Below are 20,677 nucleotides of genomic sequence, written 5' to 3' on the forward strand. Positions count from 1 at the left end.
CATCATTCTCAATGGTGAAAAACTGAAAGCACTTCCTCTAAGATCAGGAACAAGACAAGGATATCCACTCACACCACTATTATTCAACATAGTTTTGGAAGTTTTAGCCACGGTAATCAGAGAAGAAAAAGAAATAAAAGGAATCCAAATTGGAAAAGAAGAAGTAAAACTGTCACCGTTTGCAGATGACATGATACTATACATAGAGAATCCTAAAGATGCCACCAGAAAACTACTAGAGGTAATCAATGAATTTGGTAAAGTAGCAGGATACACAATTAATGCACAGAAATCTCTGGCATTCCTATACACTAATGATGAAAAATCTGAAAGTGAAATTAAGAAAACACTCCCATTTACCATTGTAAGAAAAAGAATAAAATACCTAGGAATAAACCCACCTAGGCAGACAAAAGGCCTGTATGCAGAAAACTATAAGACACTGATGAAGGAAATTAAAAATGATACCAACAAATGGAGAGATATACCATGGTCTTGGATTGGAAGAATCAATATTGTGAAAACTACTCTACTACCCAAAGCAATCTACAGATTCAATGCAATCCCTATGAAACTACCAATGGTATTTTTTACGGAACTAGAACAAAAAATCTTAAAATTTGTATGGGAACACAAAAGACCCCAAATAGCCTAAGCAATCTTGAGAAAGAAAAATGGAGATGGAAGAATCAGGCGCCCTGACTTCAGACTATACTAAAAAGCAACAGTAATCAAAACAGTATGGTAGTGGCACAAAAACAGAAATATAGATCAATGGAACAGGATAGAAAGCCCAGAGATAAACCCACGCACATATGGTCACCTTATCTTTGAAAAAGGAGGCAAGAATATACAGTGGAGAAAAGACAGTCTCTTCAATAAGTGGTGCTAGGAAAACTGGACAGCTACATGTAAAAGAATGAAATTAGAACACTCCCTAACACCATACACAAAAATAAACTCAAGATGGATTAAAGACCTAAATGTAAGGCCAGACACTATCAGACTATTGGAGGAAAACATAGGCAGAACATTCTATGACATAAATCACAGCAAGATCCTTTTTGACCCACCTCCTACAGGAATGGAAATAAAAATAAAAATAAACAAATGGGACCTAATGAAACTTCAAAGCTTTTGCACAGCAAAGGAAACCATAAACAAGACCAAAAGACAACCGTCAGAATGGGAGAAAATATTTGCAAATGAAGCAACTGACCAAGGATTAATCTCCAAGATTAATGAGCAACTCATGCAGCTCAATATCAAAAAAACAAACAACCCAATCCAAAAATGGGCAGAAGACCTAAATTGACATTTCTCCAAAAAAGATATACAGATTGCCAACAAACACATGAAAGAATGCTCAACATCATTAATCATTAGAGAAGTAGAAATCAAATCTACAATGAGATATCATCTCACAATGGTCAGAATGGTCATCATCAAAAAATCTACAAACAATAAATGCGGGAGACGTTGTGGAGAAAAGGGAACCCTCTTGCAATGTTGGTGGGAATGTAAATTGATACAGCCACTATGGAGAACTGTATGGAGGTTCCTTAAAAAACTAAAAATAGAATTACCATATGATCCAGCAATACCACTACTGGGCATATACCCAGAGAAAACCATAATTCAAAAAGACGCATGCACCCCAATGTTCATTGCAGCACTATTTACAATAGCCAGGTCATGGAAGGAACCTAAATGCCCATCGACAGACGAATGGATAAAGAAGATGTGGTACATATATACAATGGAATATTACTCAGCCATAAAAAGGAATGAAATTGGGCCATTTGTTGAGATGTGGATGGATGTAGAGATTGTCATACAGAGTGAAGTAAGTCAGAAAGAGAAAAACAAATATCGTATATTAACACATGTATGTGGAACCTAGAGAAATGGTACAGATGGACCAGTTTGCAGGTCAGAAGTTGAGACACAGATGTAGAGAACAAACATATGGACACCAAGTGGGGGAAAGCCATGGGGGGATGGGGATGGTGGTGTGATGAATTGGGTGATTGGGATTGACAAGTATACACTGATGTGTATAAAACTGATGACTAATAAGAACCTGCTGTATAAAAAAATAAAATAAAATTCAAAAATTAAAAAAAAGAAGACGTACATATATACAATGGAATATTACTCAGCCATAAAAAACAATGAAATAATGCCATTTACAGTAACATGATTGACCTAGAGATTACCATACTAAGTGAAGTAAGTCAGACAGATAAAGACAAATATCATCATATGATATCAGTTGCATATGGAATCTTAAAAAAAAAAAAAAGATACAAATGAACTTACTTACAAAACAGAAGCAGACCACAGACTACAAAAACAAACGTATGGGTATCAAAGGGGAAAGATGAAGTGGGGGAAGCATAAATTAGGTGTTTGGGATTAACATACACACACTCTTATATATAAAATAGATAATCAACAAGGACCTATTATATATCACTGGGAACTCTACTCAATATTCTGTAATAACCTGCATGGGAAAAGAATTTGAAAAAGAATGGATATATGTATATGTATAACTGGATCACTTTGCGGTACACCAGAAACTAACACAATATTGTAAATCAACTATACTCCAATATAAGATAAATTAAATTTAAAAAATTTAAAGAATAGATGAAAAACTGGATTATACAAAAATTTAAAAAATAGAGGAAAAACTGGATTATATAAAAATAGAGGAAAAACTGGATTATACTTTATAAAAACTGGATTATACTTCAGAGGCTCACTGTTGAGTGAGAGGCAGTCTATTCTAGGAAGTGTGCATGTGCATTCACTCCCAAGGAGAACGAGAAGACTTGTTGAAGGTGACGGGGAAACTGGGCAATTTTGGAAACCACGACTGCAGGAGGCAGGTTTGGAGATGACCCAAGCACTCCGGGGAGGATGCAAAAATGGCAAATAGACCTGAGATTATGATTGCAGCGACTGACAGAGTCTTCCTGAGGTACTGCTCAGTTATGGATTCTGGGTTACGTTCAGGAGGACTGAGCAGCAAAAGTGCATGATAAGCGATGATGCCTGCAGGGGTCATGAGCATGAGAATGGTGCCTGCATGGCAGGTGTTCAGACTCCATCCCTCAATAGCTGAGTGGCCTTAGGCAAGTTATTTGGTCTCCCTGTGCCTTGGTTTTCTACTTCTACGGTTGCTGAGAGCAATAAGCACATTAATGCTTGTAAAACTGTATGAATGATTCCTTGGCACAGCATGAAGTTTGAATAAATGTTAGCTATCATCAGCATTATCCTTGTTATGATACATGGAGAAAATGCTCTGAGGAGCAGCGTTGGGAACTTCTGATAAACCAAGAAAACACAAAGAAAGGACAAGTTTAAAGAAAGAAAGAGGAAAAAACAGGAAAGAGGAGAGAGAACAAATCTTTTAGTGAGAAGGAACTCAAGTGCTTCTATTTTGAAGAACTGTGAGGGTTTCAGGCTAAACAAAGAAGAAATTATTTAAATACTCCAGCTTCTCCTGAAACTGGTATCAGTCTCCGGACAGACAGAGCTTCAAGTCACACCAAGGCTGGTCTTGTTGGAGTCCCCAGAAAGTATCTACTTCCAGAGAAGTTGTGAAACAACGCATGCCAGGCTGACTTGCAGGTGCCCCCATGACTCTGTTCAAGAAAACTGTAATGAGATCCACAGGAGACCCAAATCTTAATTCAAGAGAAAAGTGAATAAGATAGTGACACCCACTAATTAAAATATTTGAGTATACAGCAATAAGGTGTTATAAATTTCACATCTTTTCACCACCTAAAACTAAGCAAATTGTACTTAATCCAGATTTAATCCATGGATAATGCCTTGTAATCAGTGAGAATATGAAAGCAACACCTTAAGAAATGCTAGCCTCTGCTTACACTGCAATTATCATAGGTCTCTCAGAAGGGCCACCGGAGTGAAATCTGTGAAAACCCCCTGAAATGAGAATTCCCAGTTGACAAACTGAAGAACTCACGAGTCAAATGAAGTTTAAGGAACCACAATCAGTATGAACCTATGAAAACTTGTCTTATGAACCTATGAAAACTTTTCTAAAAATACAACAACATCTTGTACATTTGAAATCAGTAATGACGGGTCCTGACTATTAATGGCCAGTTACTATCCCTTGCTGGCCAGAAATTTTCAGGATGTGGCTACTTGGCAATTTCAACAAGAGTTGCTTTGTTACGGATAATAGTCATATTAAAATGCATGATATTTTCTTTAGCCTGATTCAACTTCCAAGTGCCTTTCACATTTTATAGCTCAGGGATTTTTAACTCCTTCCTGTCCTGCTGTCTCTCTTGCAAGGTCTCCTTCACTCCCACTTCCTGGCTCCTGAGTCAGTGTTTGACCTTTTAGTCAACTCTACACCCTTTCTCCTCACCAGTCCTCTGATACCTTTCCCCGTCATCTGTGATTTTTCCTAGGTTTTATTGCAAAAGCTGTCCTTCTTTGCCATCTAGTCTTCTAGTCTCCCAAAGATAAAGGAAGTAAATTATAGAATTTGCAAATGTTAGAATTTCAAGTAAAGGGAGTTTAGAGCTGGTAGTGGTGGGTGGAGATTGCTGTAGTTTATTTGTATGTAAGACATTCATAGAACTTTTAGATCTAAAAAAAGACCCAAGTCTGCATCTATTTAAAACCCCTCTGTTTACAATAAGGACACAAGTTTATAGTTCTAAATCTGCTCTAAGTTTTGTAATGAGGCAAATCCTTTCCCTAAAATCTTTCTTACCTATTCTATTGTTACAGTAAGTTTCCTTTTTAGGAGTAGTAAAAAAATAAATATTTCTCTCCCATCCAAATCATTACATGGTTTTAGTGTAATCTAATAAAATAAATTAGTACACTTTAGTAACACTCTTGACTATACTGGGCAATGAAGTGTAATATATGAGCAGAGAATATAGAAAATGGATGATTTAACCAGAGGGCACTGGTGGCCTCCAGGCCATGTGCAGACCACTGACATGTTTGGTCTGGAAAGAATTTTTTAAAAATTTGATTTAGTTGGGCTCAGTAAAAAAGTGGAGAGATTAAAAACAGAAGGGGTGTGTGTGTGCGTGCGTGCATGTGCGTGTGTGTGCACACGTGTGTGTGTGTGTGTGTGCAGGCGTGTGTGTGTTTTGGTTTGGCTTATATGCAAAACTTGGAAGGTCTACCAACATTAGATTTGTGTTTTCCTTTGACGTTAGTAAGATGAAAATGAGGTGTGCCCTTCAGACAGGGTGTGGTAGGCAGAATAATGTGCCGCCCCCCGCCCTCCACAAAGCTGTCCACATTCTAATCCTTGGAATCTGTGACTATGTTATATTACATGACAAAAGGGAATTAAAGTTGCAATTTCCTGCAGTTAAGGTTGCTAATGAACTGACTTTACCTTAGGGAGATTATCCTAGATTACTTAGGTGGGCCAGTCTAATCACTTGAGCTCTTAAAATTGAAAGAGGGAGACTGAAGAGTTTGTCAGAGAGAGGCAACATGAGAAAGACTCAACCCCCAACTGCTAGCTTTGAAGATGGAGGAAGAGGGCCAAGGGCTAAGGAATGCAGCAGCCTCTAGAACCTGGGAATGACACTCAGTTAAAACAGGCACCATAGTTGAAGGTCACAATGACCTAAATTCTGCCAACAATCCAAATGAACAGGGAAAGCATTTTCTCCTGGAGTTTACAGAAAGGAGTGTACCCTGTTGACACCTTGATTTTATCCTGGTGAGACTGTACTGGACTTCTGACCTACAGAACTGTAAGATAATATATTTGTGTCGTTTTAGGACTCTAAGCTTGTGGTAATTTGTTAGGGCAGCAATAAAAAAAGAATACACAGGCCATATACACTGTCTTTGTCACCAAAGTTACTATTCCAACAAAGAAGATATATGAACAACTAATAAGCACGTGAAAACATCGTGAGTCACTAGGGAAATGGAAATTAAAATCGCAATGAATTATCACTTTACATCCATGAGGATGGCTGCAATTCAAAAAATAGACAGTAACAAGCATTGGTGAGGATGTGGAGAAACTGGAATCCTCATACACTGCTGATGGAAATATAAAATGGGGCAGGTACTTTGGAACATAGTTGACAGTTTCTTAAAAAGTTAAACATACACGTGCCACACAATCGAGCAATTCTACTTTGAGGTAGATACACCCAAGAGAAACGAAAACATGTCCACACAAAAACCTGCACATGAATGGCCACTGCAGCATTACTCATGACAGCCAAAAACTGGAAACAACCCAAGTGTCCATCAACTGACAAATGGAAGATGTGGTATATTCCTACCATGGAATATTATTCCACCATGAAAAGGAATGCAGCATACGTGCCACAAAATGTGTGAATCTGAACGTATTATGCTAAGTCAGTAACAAAGCACCATGCGTTACTCTATTTATTTGAAGTGTCTAGAATAGGCAGATCTATGAAGACAGAGTATATTAGTAGTCACCTAGGGCTGGAGGAAATGGGGGCGTTGGGGAATGATGGCTAAGAGGTGTGGAGTTTATTTGGGGATAATGAAAATGTTCTAAAATTGAGTGTGGTGATGGAGGCACAACTCTGTACTAAAAGCCACTGAATTGTATACTTTAAATGGTTGACTTGTATAGTGTATGAATTATACCTCCATGGAGTTTTTCAGCAAACAATAACCTTGGTTTGCTGTGATGGTTACACAACTTAAAATATTTGCTAAAGTAGCACTGAATTGAACACTTACAATGGGTGACTATTTTGGGATGTAAACTATACCTCAATAAAGCTGATAAAACAGTTTTAACCAAATTTAACCTTTTCTTGATGAGTCAGGGTCCACACTGTGACCACTAATTAATTACCTTGCGCGAAAAAGTGAGAAGAACTTGGTATTTCTCCCCCTTTGTGATTCTGTTTAGTTGGTGTGCCTTTGGTATCAATATTGCAGGGCCCTTAGGATCTAAGGAAGTGGGTAGGGCTTAGACTGCCCTTTCTTGCACGTCCCCGGGCTGCATGGCTTCCTTCTCCTCCCTTGGTTCAATCACCATTCCCTGAAGATATTTTTGCCAATGCCAGCGTGTCAGGTTACTCAGGTTACTGCCACTACCTCTTCTGATCATTCGATTGAAGTTGACAGGTCACAGCAAGTGGTGCTGACCTAACTTCTTCTGCATGTTCCACTGCAGAGTCCTAGACGAGAGACCCCCATACCCAGTACAGCTGCATGATGTTGCAGCCTCTCCTAGAAACAACTAAGGATATGGTACCCACTGCATGTCCAACCACCCATCCTTCCTTCATTCCACTGCACAGATGCGGGAATTGCTTTTTCAGGACGTGAGCTGGGTTAGCCTAGATCATTTGCGCTTCCTTGTTTGTTTCCCCTAGTCTACTGGGGAGCGGAGTAAGTTGGATTCTCCTGCTATACTCTCATGCATTTTACCTGAATTCTCTAAAAGCTAGGCCTCTGCAGTGGGCATGCTACACATCTATACATATTGAGGAAAACGTAAGGAACCTGGTTACCTGGTATTGTATTAGATAATGAAGTCCCTTGATGGCAGCTTGAATCAGTCAGTGGCCATTACCCTGTTGCTCAGAGCACCACTGGGAAGTCAGCGAAACTTGTGTGCCTTTCCCTCTGATCTAGTTAGTACACTGGGGCAAACCTTCCTTTGTCGGTCTTTCCTTTGTCGGTCTTTCCTCTTGGTGACAAACCCTTCTCTGAGGCTCCCTCTCTATGAAGCAAAATCCTCCTCTGCTTAACAGTGGCTGGATGAAAAATTCAGAAATGCCAATTTGAAATGACTTACGTTATGAAGAGCTTACAAAACTGCTTGTCTTTTATTGCAGTTACTAAATCATGAGGAGGGGGCCGAGAAAGAAGAATTAAAAAAAAACAACAACTGCCTTTTATTTTTATTTTCCCAGTGAGGTTTCTGTGATCTCTTTATTAGACACAATATGTGTCAGCTATTCAACTCATAAAAACGCAGAAAAACATGCCAGGAAAGGAGGAATATTTTCTGTCTCTCTTTTCCTGTGAAAACTTTGGATGAGCTCATCTGTGTTCTCTCCTTTCAATGAAAGATACACTCATCCCTCAGCCCCCATCTTCTTCTCATTTTCCATTGATGATGTCAAGCAGGCCTTACAGTATCTCTTTTGTGATCTAATAAAATCAATGACAACCAAAAACATTTCCCTTATGGCTATGACCTCATCAATGGCTTACACCTGGACAAGCCTCATCTGCATTGGTAAGTAAAGCTCCCCTCCACTGATCCAGACTGAAGCAATTTACCAGGAAACTACTGCTTTCCTTCAAAACGCTGCCTACGCCATTCAGATCTGGAAGCCTTCTGAGCAACTCTGGCTGAGTGCTGAATCTGACTAGTCAAGACGGCTCTCCAATCTTAGTGCCTGTCTTTGCACACACCAGAAACTCTTCTTTACCTGTGTTTATACACGCACACAAAGTAATCAGTTCTTCAACATGTTAGGCATGTGACATTTTGGTGACATTCTTATACTCCTCCCTAGCCCCTGCTACCCTCCCCTCTCATTTACCTTCTGAGCAGTGAAACAGGCATCCAATTAAGTCAGTTTAGGACAGAAGGGAATTTTGTGCCACTGGGTCTACATGGCTGTGAGTTTCCGGAACCAGGGAAGTAGGTAGGGAAACATTGCCATCTCCATGCTGAGACATACTCGCAAAGTACTCTCAAACCTTTGGGACTTAAAAGATAAAAGCAACACATACTGATGAGTTTGGAGAGAAGCAAAGGGCTCTAAAGAAAATATCTTACAGGCCCAAACAGGGCAGAGCAAGGAAGGTTTGGTGTGTCTAAAACTAAATGCTGTTTCTATGTTTAAGCAAAAACTGTGTAGAGAGTACCAATGGACCCACAATGAACCTAAGAAGCAGAATGGACAACACGCTCAACTCAGAGGATGGGGCAACTCAACAGGAGAGGTCCAATTATGGGCCAGGGAGGGTTCACCAGACCTCCCTTCCTCTGGCTCACGTGAAATGTTCCTCGTGTAGCCACCTCCCTTGCTCTGGACCCAGGCACTCCAACCGCTTTTCAGATAGCTAATTCAGCTTCCCCCTTGACATTGAGATGCTGAGACATTACAGTGAGGTGCTCTACAAAGGGTCTGTGAGCATTCCGGTCTCGGAAAAGGAGTTTCCCCTACCGTAAAAATAACCTGGCTTTTGTTTTATCCTCACAATAATAATAAGAGCTAACGAGTATTGAGCGCTTGCTACATGCTAGGCATACTTATAAGCATTTTACATGATGAAGGCATTTAATCTCCACAGGAACCTTCTGAGTCAAACACTATTATTATCACCATATGACAAATAAAGAAACTGAGTCAGAGAGTGTAAAGAAGCTGCTCAGGGTTATGTAGCTTGGATGTGACAGAGTCAGGCTTCAAATCCAGACCACGAGGCTCCAGAGCCTGCAGGCTTAACTGCCATGCCACGCCTGCTCTTGTGAATTACTACGAACAAATTTCCCTGCATCTGGTTGATCCAGGTGCATAGGCGAGGCCAAAATCCACACATTGCTTATAAAATCATGGAGGTACCTGAATGCTCGAGCCTCAAGAAAACTCTTGTTTTTCCTTTTGGCCTGCATTTATATAGAAGTCAAGGTAAAAAAACCCAGAAAAAACTGTACAATGTCTTTAAAGGCACAGAAGCACTGAGATTTACCACGAGGATTTGATCACAAGTGAGCTGAATCAGCCCCTAAGTCCGCACTTGAAAATTTTCAGTGTGAAGACTTAACAGTGGAAAATACGTGGAAGCAAAGTTGGGCTTATGTTTTATACATTTTAAAATCGTTTTCAGGATGTGTTTCATTTTAGGAGAGCTAGAGAAAGAAAAGGAAACATTTATTGAGTGTGAACTATGTGCCTGGCATTGGGCTGAGGGCTTTTTCACACGTGCAATCTTATTTAACCTCACAACAATCCTGTGAAATAGGATTAATTTCGCTCTTACGGCTGAGAACAAAGACTCTGAGGTTATACACTTTGTTCAAGGTCACACGGTTAATGAACAGTATAACCGGTAATAAGATTTAGAAATGCGCCACATCTATCCCCTGCAAACTGCCGCCCCGCACCCATTTACGTTATATTTAGGTTGCATCTTCTACGCCTATGTGGGGTACCTTTGAAGGAAACTGTAACTGTCTCTGCATTTGAGGTAGTCACGCATGCATCTATTGCCTTCACTAGTCTGTCAGCGTCACGAATCACAGAACTCAGGTCTAACTTGTTGCTCTTCGTCAGTAATGTTTGGCAGAGGGTGTGAGTCACTTAAAACTGTGAGTGCAGACGTTGACAGCAGGCTAGACGATAATCCCAGGTAAAGACACAAATGCAGTCTGAAAGCAGCGTATCCATTTTGGGCCTTACCTTTCAGAGGGACTGTTTGACAGATCTGCTAGCAGACCTGAACAAACCCCACCACTGAAGCCCACGGATGCAGCCTCCTAAGCCCTGGGTGTGGTGTGCGTGAACTACTTCATCACTCAGCTCCTTTTCTCCCTTTCCCCCGGTGCCTCTCTGGCTGCTCTCTTTCTTCCCTGGCTTTGAATATTTTGGCAGCCTCCAATAGCTTCTCTTCAAAGAGCTGAAGACAAGCCTGATGTTACAATTGCTTTGCTTAATTCCAGACAGGTTTCCGTGAATCGTATTAAATTCAGGTGAACAAAGGGTATTTAGTCTGTGACAGAGCTGAACCGTATCTGGATAAATATAAACAAGAGAGTTAATCCTGTAAGAGCCCTACTTGCCAGCAGTTGGAAGGGTGTCAGCAGTGCCCTGGCCAAGGCAGATGGGAGGGGGTAAGGCAGAAGAGAATTAACCAGATGGGTGCCGAGCATCTGGACTCTGTATAATGAAGAGGGGCATGAAGATTGTGACTGGAATACATTAGGAGCAAAGCAAATGTTCTATTCACACACACACACCAAATAGGCATTAATATCAGTCTGTAATCCACCCCAGGGCCCCTTAGCTCGCCTTATTCTTTGTTGACTTTCATCCTCTCTGCAAAGCGTCCCGCTCAAGGTCCCTTCCCAGATCAGCCTTAGGTCATGGGGGAGATATACTGTTGCTAAACAGATATGCAAGGGAGCAGCATGAGTGACTGAAAAACAGTGTGACAACATAATCCCGGCGTGGACGGATGAGGTCAGTGTGGGGTGATGTCGGCTTTTCTAGCATCTACTGAATCATCTGATGGGAGCGGCAATGGAAAAGAATAAATACAAACACATGCAACACACCGCCACAAAGGCTGCGCGGCCCAGATCTGAGGAAAGGGAGCCCGGGTTGGTAGCATCAGTGGGGAGAAGGGGGAACAACGATCTGCGGGTTAGGAGACCTCAGTTCCCTTTTTCCCTGCCACCAGCTGAGCGGCTATGTGACCTCAGGTTGCCTGGCCTCTGAGAACTGAGGGCTCTGGTCTAGCTGGTATCTAAGGTCTCTTTCAGTTTCAAAGGCAAGGATCTGTCCTATGTAAGAGAGGTTTTATAAGGGTACCTTACTACGAGACCGCAACCTTGGGAAGCACGGTACTCTGAATCGCAATTTTCTGAAGTTGCTATGTGTAGAATGGTTTGCCTAACCTCTATGGATAAAGGTGAAGTGTAGGCAGGTGTATTAGACCAAGAGGTTGAAATAAACAGTCACAGAGAAGAACACCTGTGCTCCAACCCACAGCCACAGAATTCCAACTACCCAGGTCTTAAAGTCTTCTTTGCAGCAGGTGGACGGAGGAGAAATGAAAAGATCATTCAACGATCTTAGGTCCTGATTCACGTTCCCCAACAGGCTACTTACTTGAATACATCTCCTTTGCTCATGTTCGCTCTGCCTGGAGTATTTCCTGCATCTCTGTTTATCAAAATTCTACTCCAAGTCTAAGACCTCTCAGGTAGAGTGAAACTGCACCCTCTTTGGTTATCAGCACTTATTTCATTCTATCTCATATCACACTTTATCTCCATTTGATTACAATTACAGATTACAAGCTTCCGGAGGCAGGGTATGGATCTCATTTATGTCTGTGTCCCTGGGCCTGCTTGGCACGTTGCAGGCACCGGTCAACGGTTTCTCAATTGAACAGGGATTTCCACGTTACCTGCTAATGTGACGGCAATGGAGACAGAGTCATATCCCAAAGCATTTGTGGCATTACAAGTGTAGAAACCCACATCAGCTTCCACGGGGGCCAGGATCTGTAAGGAATCATCTGGCTGTAGAAGAATCCTGGAGCAACAGAAAAGAAATGTAGGCCTGGTCAGGTCGGTTGACTCCTTTTTGGCATTGGCTATTGGTAAAGCTGGAAGGAACCTCAGGGGCAGTCACAACCCTGTTTTAACAACAGGCACAAACCAGCCACAGTGATACCCAGGAAACCAGCCTCTCTTGCCACTTTGATGGGTGTGATGCTGTTAGCAAGCCCAGATAAGGAGCTTTTGGATTGCTTATGCAGTTTGTTGATTACGTGGACTAAACGCTAGCAGCTGGAGCAGGCGGCATACGTGTGCTGAATACACATACACACACAGCGGGGGTGAGAGGAGATGCTAGAACGAATGCTGCAGAGGGATTTGGGGAAGGCTTCTTCAGGAAAAGGCAAAGTTATACAGGAGGAGTGGGGCTTGGCTGGATGGTGGAAAGTAGGCAGGGCTTCCAGATACGGAGAAAGGCATCTGTTAAGGCTTGGAGGTGGGAGAGAAGCAGCCAGATTGAATACTGACGAGAGGATCTTGATGCACACGTTAGAAAGATATTGTATGTGTAACTGTATCTCACTTCTATTGCCTTCACAGTCTGTAAATATCACTGGGCACAGAAATTAGACCTTAGTTATTGTTTTATTTCCCACAATGCTTGGCAGAGGGCTCTTTGTAGTGAAGGTGCCAGCAGAATGAAGGTAAAGCCTGCGCTTCGGGGTCATGGTAGAGAAAATTCCAGAATAATCACCACACAGTTCAGATACTTTACCTGAAAAGAATTGTAAGAATCAAATTGTGAGTACCTTCCACAAGCCTCAGAATCCACTCCTCCTCTCTCAGTCTACTATTTGTTTCTTTTCTAGGTTCATGCCATTTCTAAGAACTACCTGTGACGTGATGGCAGGCAAGCAGATTAATGTCTAATGATGACTTGAAGCTGATGTCCTCATGAGGCTGATGATAACTGGAGTGTGTATGCGGAGGTGGGAAACTAGAAGGGTTGGGGGGAGGACTGGATGGGAACTTGCCGAGATCCAGTGCCAGACCTGGCAGGGCCTTAGGTCAATAAATCATTCAATAGCACAGAAATGATTTAGCGATGGCTTCGGGGTTCCTGCAGTCAGTCATTTCCATCTTTGTGATTATTTCCACCTCTCTGATTTCCAAAGGCTCCAAGAACTGTTCACCTAATATCATGTTAACATCCACCCAGAGGAAGAAAGCAGGTAAGGGGTCATTTTTCAGGAAAGGGAAAGAACATCATGAAAAGGTCAGGGAACTCACAAGACTTAGTGGTGAAATTAAGACTAGGAATCACATCTCCTGTCCCAGCAGCAGTCTCCCACTATACAATTCTTTTTCTTTACTATGTCTCTTGCTGGGTCCTCTCCAGACTCTATGGTATTTGCAAGTTGGTGTCACCTCTAGTCAGCTCTTAATTATTCTGAGGTGGGTGACCGGTCTGCCAATGAATCAGGCTTCCTCAGCTCTGCTTTTGGCCTTGGATCTGTTGCTTTGCTTTTTCTTACCTCCTCTTGGAGGAAAGGCAGGAGAGAGAAAGAGCAAGGCTTACATCAATCATTCTTCAGTTTGGCTACGTATGGGCAGTTCAGATGAAAATAGGGAAGGAAATAGAAAATCTCAGCTAAAGGGAAGTTTCTGGGTGGTTTGTGTTTGATTCAGTGCTGTTCCAGACCATCACCGCTATTACAGGGACAGTCTAGCTTCTGTGGCACTGAACTAGAGCCGAAACTTTGTGGGGGATGACAGAGAGGCTCTGAGACATTGTGATAGAGCTCATCCACCCATTCATTCACTCATTCACCCATGTGAGGTGTTTTCTCTCAAAGTCAACAATTACATACTGCTTAGTTTATTTCAAAGAGCTAATGAGAGAAAGATGATTATATAATTTGCTTATCTTTAGTAAGCCATACAATATTTTAAGTAATAATATCACTGTTGTTTTGTAGGAATCTTAATACATGCATCATAGTATCATTGCTAAATCTTTTCAGGTGCTCAGGCTGTTTTAGATTAAAAAAATGAAACATTGACTTAATGATTTAAATCTTTATGATGTCCCAGGAACATGGATGCCTCCAAAAGAATTTCCAAACGGGAATATTGAAAGCAGGCTTCACCAAATTTCATTAGAACTGACAATTTACGATGACGGAACTTAGTGGATCATTAATCAGGTTTACCATCCTCAAAAGGCAGGGATTAAGATTTGCTAAATTCCTAAGTCTGTTGGCATAGTTCCTTCCCTATCAGAGCCCTATCAGAAGGGGTTCTTGAAGGGAACATTTAGAGCACAAGACTAGAAGACAGGTCTTCTGAACTTGACTTTGTTTCTACGTTTTACCATTGGCAAATCCCTTCTTCTTTCTACATTTCAGCTTATCACGTTCTAAACCCCGGTTGAAGTATGTTTTCTTATCCAGCAGAAGGAACAGTTAAAATGAGGTATATAAGGAGGCTGCAGACCACCTTCTGGTATTTCCAGTGACCCTTCTGTTGGTAACGTTGGACACCCTGAATGAAGAATTAAATGTGAGGAAGGACAGGGGATGAAAAGGTTGTGAGGAAGAAAGGGAGAGGGGCTCACGATACTGGCCGATATCCCCCCGCCAGACAGTTTATTAGCTCTCTATGTTCAGATCATATTTTCTTCCTGTAGAACTACTGCACCTGCCTGATCTCATGAAGGGAGTTGTAAATCCCACTCCCACACTGGGCCTGACACATGTAACTTTTTTAAAGTGGTGGTTAGCTTTTATAGCTGCATCAGTTCCTCCAGGCACCGGTGCTCCTGAGTGAGCCTTGATGCTTCCTGCCCGTATGAAGCCTGGAAAAGAATTCCCACAAAGTTGGTGAAGAGAAGGGGGAGCTCCATCACACTGGGCACAAAGCCATGAGGGTCTGAATTAAGATGGGAATAATGGGAATGGAAAAAAAGGAATCTAGATCTCAAAATTTAGCATTCATATATTCTTCTATTCCGTAAAATGTATACAAAGATAAAGAAGCTAAAATATTTGCCTTCATAAAACAGTCTTAAATATTGTCTTGAGAAAAAATCTACATGGGACAAAATCTGAATTTCTCATTTATTGTGTATACTTAGAAATTGTTTCTAGATATAAAACTGAACTCTTTAGCTCAAAGAGATACATAATTATTTGGTGTGCGAGTAGGGATTTGAAATAGGGTTTCTTGTTCCAGTACTTTTTTCCAATCTCTCAGGTCTTTAATATGCCCATAAAATTGGTAGATGGGAGTTTGGAGGCTGCCACTAGGGGGAGCAATACTTTTGGAGAGGCTTCCCATGCAGGACTCTCTAGGAAACATGACAAGGCAAAGGAAAGGGCTTGCTGGAGACTGAGGTTTGCTTTAGTCTCTCTATCTAGCCTGGCATCTAGGGAGAGAGATTCCTGGGGTAAAAAACATTTTCTTTGTATTTCAGGCATCAACTCTATTAATGTAACTTAATTTGTTGGTAGCTGACTTCTGTCAGCTTGAATTTAGGTTTCAAATTTGACAGGCCTGTTTTAGAATGCACAGGCACAGAAACATAGTGCTGCTTTCCAAACAAAACCAGAAAGATTTCTCGGGGTTGTTTTGGAATTTATGGAATTAGAGGATGAGGGGACGTGGATTGGGGCATAATTAAGACATACATAGCAAATAGTACTGTGGTCATATTAGGTATATTAATACTCTCTGCTTTTCTCCCATACCCACAATCCCTTTTGGTTTACTGGGCTAAAACTTACTGCTTTATTTCTTTGGTCATTATTTTTAGCTAGAAAATGAAAGCATAGTTTTGCTTTTCTCGTGGCCTTTACTTGTAAGCTTCTTTGTGACAGCTTGTCTTCTCAAGCATTCTACAAATTAAGGACAACCTGAGAGAATACAGATGATTGTTTTAGTTACACAAGTGAAGCCCTTGTTGTCCAAACGAGTAGGATATGCACAAAGTGCTCGTGGGCCAGTCCTACCAAGCACAAGCTCCTTGTGGTGGAATTCTCTCCTCTGCATTTGCAATGCATAGTCAGAAGGTACTCTTATTTGAAAAGGAGGCCGCTCTGGGTGTCTAGAGGAAAGGCTCTAGCAATCCTGTGTGTGGGGTGGCATGATGATGCCTTCTAAATCCTTGGCTCAACGGTAACACCACTGTCTTGTACAGGATCACCTCTCAAAGTCATGTCCACAACCAACCATGTGAAACTGCGGTAGAGGGGAAGGCTTCCCGACTTCAGTCAAGAGACATAGACTCACGTGGTGTTCTTGGGCAAGCCTTTCAGCTCTACGAGCCTCTAAGTTCCTTCTGCAAATTGAGGAAAACACCTCAGAGAGTTCTTGTGAGGATCAAATAAAGGAGTGAGCTTACTGTTTCTGAGGACCTATTTCTAAGAAACAGTGTCTTACTGTTTTCTAAGTAAAAAAGTATCAGCTTAAGCATCAGATACATATAGTAAATCAGTAATTTTTGATGGTACAGGTGTGGGTAACCTACATTACCATCTTGAAAGTCCTCCTTGGAATTTCCAGTTGTCAGAGGAAAATTTCAAGCTCTGGACACAGAAATACCCATTTGTTACATCGGCCATGATGTACCATCTCAGGCCTCTTACCTTAACAAATCATTCTTAAACCCATTTTAGGTCTCAGCATACGACTAGAACCTAGAAATTATAGGTACATCCTTTCTTTTTAGAACAGTGTCTTCCTCATCTTTTCAAACTTATCTGTCCCACATCCCAACACAAACTTGTCTTTCCATTCAAGATGGCCTCTTTGACTCTCCTTATCATTAGTTTTGGACAGAGTTCATGTTCTTCCTCCTTCTGTTGATCCTTCCAAATTCTCCCCATCCCTTAAGAGTAAGTTCAAGTTCAACCTCCTGTTACCACAGTCCACAAGAATCCCTTCCTTTCCTGATCTACCAGAGCTGTTTTAAATTGTACTAAAAAGCCTTTCCATTCTACATCTCATTCCTTCAGTTAGATTGTAAATGAATACTTCAAGGGCTGGGACACCTACTTCTTTTATAGTTCTCTCTTCAATATTCAGTATAGTGCTGGCATGCTGAATAAATACTTAATAAAGACTTATTTAGTGACCTCCAAAGCAATGGAGCTGAAAATGATCATTTTGACAATATAGCACACTGGATAAGAGCACAGACTCCAGAGTCACGGTGACTGGGTCCCAACCCCAGCTGTACCACATAGTAGCTTTGTAACCTTGGACCAGTAATTTACTTCTCAGTGACACAGTTTTCTCCTCTACAGAATGAGGAGAATTACTGCACCAACCTAGGGTTGTTGTGAATATTCTGCGTGAGTTCCGGTATTTCAAGAACATAGAAAAGTACTTGACATAGTAAATACTACAGAAGTGCAGGTTACTATTATTATTTGGTTGTTGTTGTCGACAACACCATCACCATCATCACTCACTCTTCATGTCTGAACCTATGTATTGTGGACGTTGTGAGGATCTGCTTTGACATGGGTAAATGACTGAGAAATGTAGCATTTTCAAGAAAAAAAATGTAAGTTAGGGCCATGGCCAGGTGGTAAGGCATTTGCCCTGTGAGAGAGCAGGGCATGGGCCCCAGTGTGTTTACCTTGGTGGCAGCCCTGGAGATGGGAAAGAGGAGGAGAGGACTGAGGCCACATGGCACACTGGGTTGGCAACTGCCTCAGTTCCATTCTTGACTCAGGAATCTCGGAATAAGGACAACTAGTTATTTCCATAACTGTTTTAACACTATTAACCAAATACTGAAATCTTAGAACACTTAAAAGAAAAAAAGCCAGAATTCTGCAATTGCAAAAAAAGTATAGAAATAAGAGTAAAAGAATAAGAATTGGAAAAAAGTGCGCTTAGAAGTGAGTAAGTTAAGGGGTACTGTGCAAAGAACGTCAGCTCCCAACTCCTAGGGGGACATGTTAAGGTCTTTTCCTTACCCTGAAATGCAGATTTTTTTTTTTTTCTTTTTTCTGCTTAGGAATTCCTAAGATTAGGATAATCAAATCTACCACAAAGGGAGAGTGGGAACAGGTATCTAGTAGATAAGTGGACAAATTTTATTCTATCATGTTACTAGATTGACATTATCATCGCATTTTAGAGAGGACGCAAAAGCTCAGAGAAGTAGCTCACTCAGCTGGTGCACGGAATCAGGAATGGGGAATGACCTTTGACCTTTAAAAAAACTGACTCTATTCAAGCACCCGCTGGGGCCTAATAGGAAGGCCTGTGGTTTGGCTTCATTTTGGGTTGGGGGTAAGTTGTGCGAAGATTTGTAGTTACTCAGGGAAATGGACAGTCACTAACAAGAACATTCTGGATTTTAAGTAGCTTGAAGCTGGAGGACAGAAAGAATGCTGTGAGAAGACGTCCTCCGTGAGGAAGAAGTTTTTTCCAAAACCAAAAAATATAGTAGCCCAGAGACTTGCAAGGGAGAGCTTTGTTTTGTACAGATATTTTAGGGAACAGATTTGAGGTTCATGAAGAGCTCTGTATCACCATTTGGTGAGGGCAACTTTGTTTTTAACCTTGGCTGTTCTTAATTTAATTGCAACTAAAAGTTATTTAATGCTGGAAGCTCCATGACTGCTCCAGGTGGAAGTATAGAAAATACTTTTGGAATGGGAAAGGTCACCTAACCACACACTCTTAACCCTGTCCTAATACTTTCTGCCAAACCCTTCAGCTTCCTTCTCTTAAGAAAATCATAAAGTCTTGAATTTGCTAATATGAGTAGTTCCATCTGCCTGCTGGGTAATTCATTTCAAACTACAGACCTCTGCATGAAATGACTCTGACTGGATTTCCTATTTACCTTGAATAGAGATCACCAAACTCCAGTTGGCTGCCGCCTGCTTTTGTAAATAAAGTTTTATTGGCACGCGGCCACAGCAGATTAAGAACTTTCTATGGCTGCTTTTACGCTACGTTGGCAGAATTGAGTGGTTGAGGCAGAGACGGGATTGCCTGCAAAGCTAAAATGTTTACTATCCGGCCCTTTACAAGAAAAGTTTGCTGACCCTGACCTAGAACATGGAAGCACTTTCATTTCTGGTTTGTTTCAGGATCTTCCTCATTTGTATGAAAATGTTAACCACTTTTTCAGAACTGCTATTTGCTAGGACCACTTTGCTAGGAAGAATAAATTAACTGCTAGGGGGATCTTTGGAGACCCTCTAGCTTTTCAGACAGTGGCTGGTTGTCACTGATTGTCTCTGGTTGTCACTGACGTCCTCTAATGTTCTCTGCTGTCTGATTCATGCTAGCCATTTCTGTGACCTTGCATTGATCTTCTATACATTTTTTTTTTTTTTTGGCTAAGCTTATGTATTTACTGGGATGGCTCCTTTTTCTCTGACTTGCTATTCTTACACTTTTCAACAGGGAGAAACATTTGTCCTCCCCATTTCCTCTAGTTCTATAAAGGAAACAAGCCAAACCAAATTGAAATTGGTTTCTTCTTCCCTCCCTAACTGCCCAGCCTCCAGTTTTTATATTATCTACAAACTTGGAAACTGCATTTCACGTGCTTATGACTTTTACATATAGCATTATTCACAACTGTGGTTCTGAAATTGACCCTGGAGGTATTTTCCATCTGATTCTCTCCTCCATTCTAAGAAGTTTCCATTTGTGGATACTCTGCGTTGCCCAAGCGAAAGCCTTCCAAATACTCCTTAATTCATCTCCTACTCAACACCACTTTGGAACACCGTCCAGAGCTTTCTGGGAAGCCTAAACACTTAGAGCATACTGATTTCTCTGTCCTACCAGATCAGAAACGTCAGCAAAAAACTGTGAGTTTTAAGCATCCTCTCCTGTTGTCTGGATTTAGGCTGATGATTCTCAATCACACTGTGTTTTCCTAGACACCTTTCTAGTGCTATTCTTTGAGCAACTGCCCAGGGGTTCCTCAAAATAAGAGTAAAACTCCTAATTTTGTGACATCCTGGAAGATGGTGTGTTATACCGGTCTCACCTCTACGTGACAATTATACTGTCAAATGTGTATCCACTGTGTGCCAGGCGCTTTACAGATAATATTTCTGTTCTTCACTCCACTTTTCTGCAGGGTGGGTGTGATCATTTTAACTAATGAGAAAACCAAGGTTCAGAGAGGTTAGACTTATGTGGATACTACGTGGTAGAACTAAGATGCTGTGATTTTAGCCTTCCTGTCCTCCACCACTGTCGATTGTCCCCAGGGTTAACTGATATACCATTAGGTTGCTCCTCTTGACCAAGGGGGTGGGGGAGTGAGGTGGGTGCACCCAGACACACAATAGAAAGAAGGCAGGGACTAGCTTAGGGATTAAAAGGCAGAAACTCCATGGCATTAGCCTG

General features: G+C 41.3%; 1 protein-coding gene across 2 annotated transcripts in view; it reads right to left on the bottom strand.

Annotated features, from left to right (window-relative positions):
- The window catches only part of ADAMTSL1 (ADAMTS like 1), a 469,150-nt gene that overhangs the window by 126,212 nt on the left and 322,261 nt on the right, over window positions 1-20,677 (bottom strand). For both annotated transcript variants that reach the window (XM_033858059.2, XM_033858057.2), the window contains one exon: window positions 12,190-12,317. In XM_033858059.2, the coding sequence (XP_033713950.1) occupies window positions 12,190-12,317 (128 nt within the window). The remainder of the gene's footprint in view (window positions 1-12,189; window positions 12,318-20,677) is intronic.

The sequence above is a fragment of the Tursiops truncatus genome, chromosome 6 (assembly GCF_011762595.2).
Source record: "Tursiops truncatus isolate mTurTru1 chromosome 6, mTurTru1.mat.Y, whole genome shotgun sequence".
Classification (NCBI taxonomy): Eukaryota; Metazoa; Chordata; class Mammalia; order Artiodactyla; family Delphinidae; genus Tursiops; species Tursiops truncatus.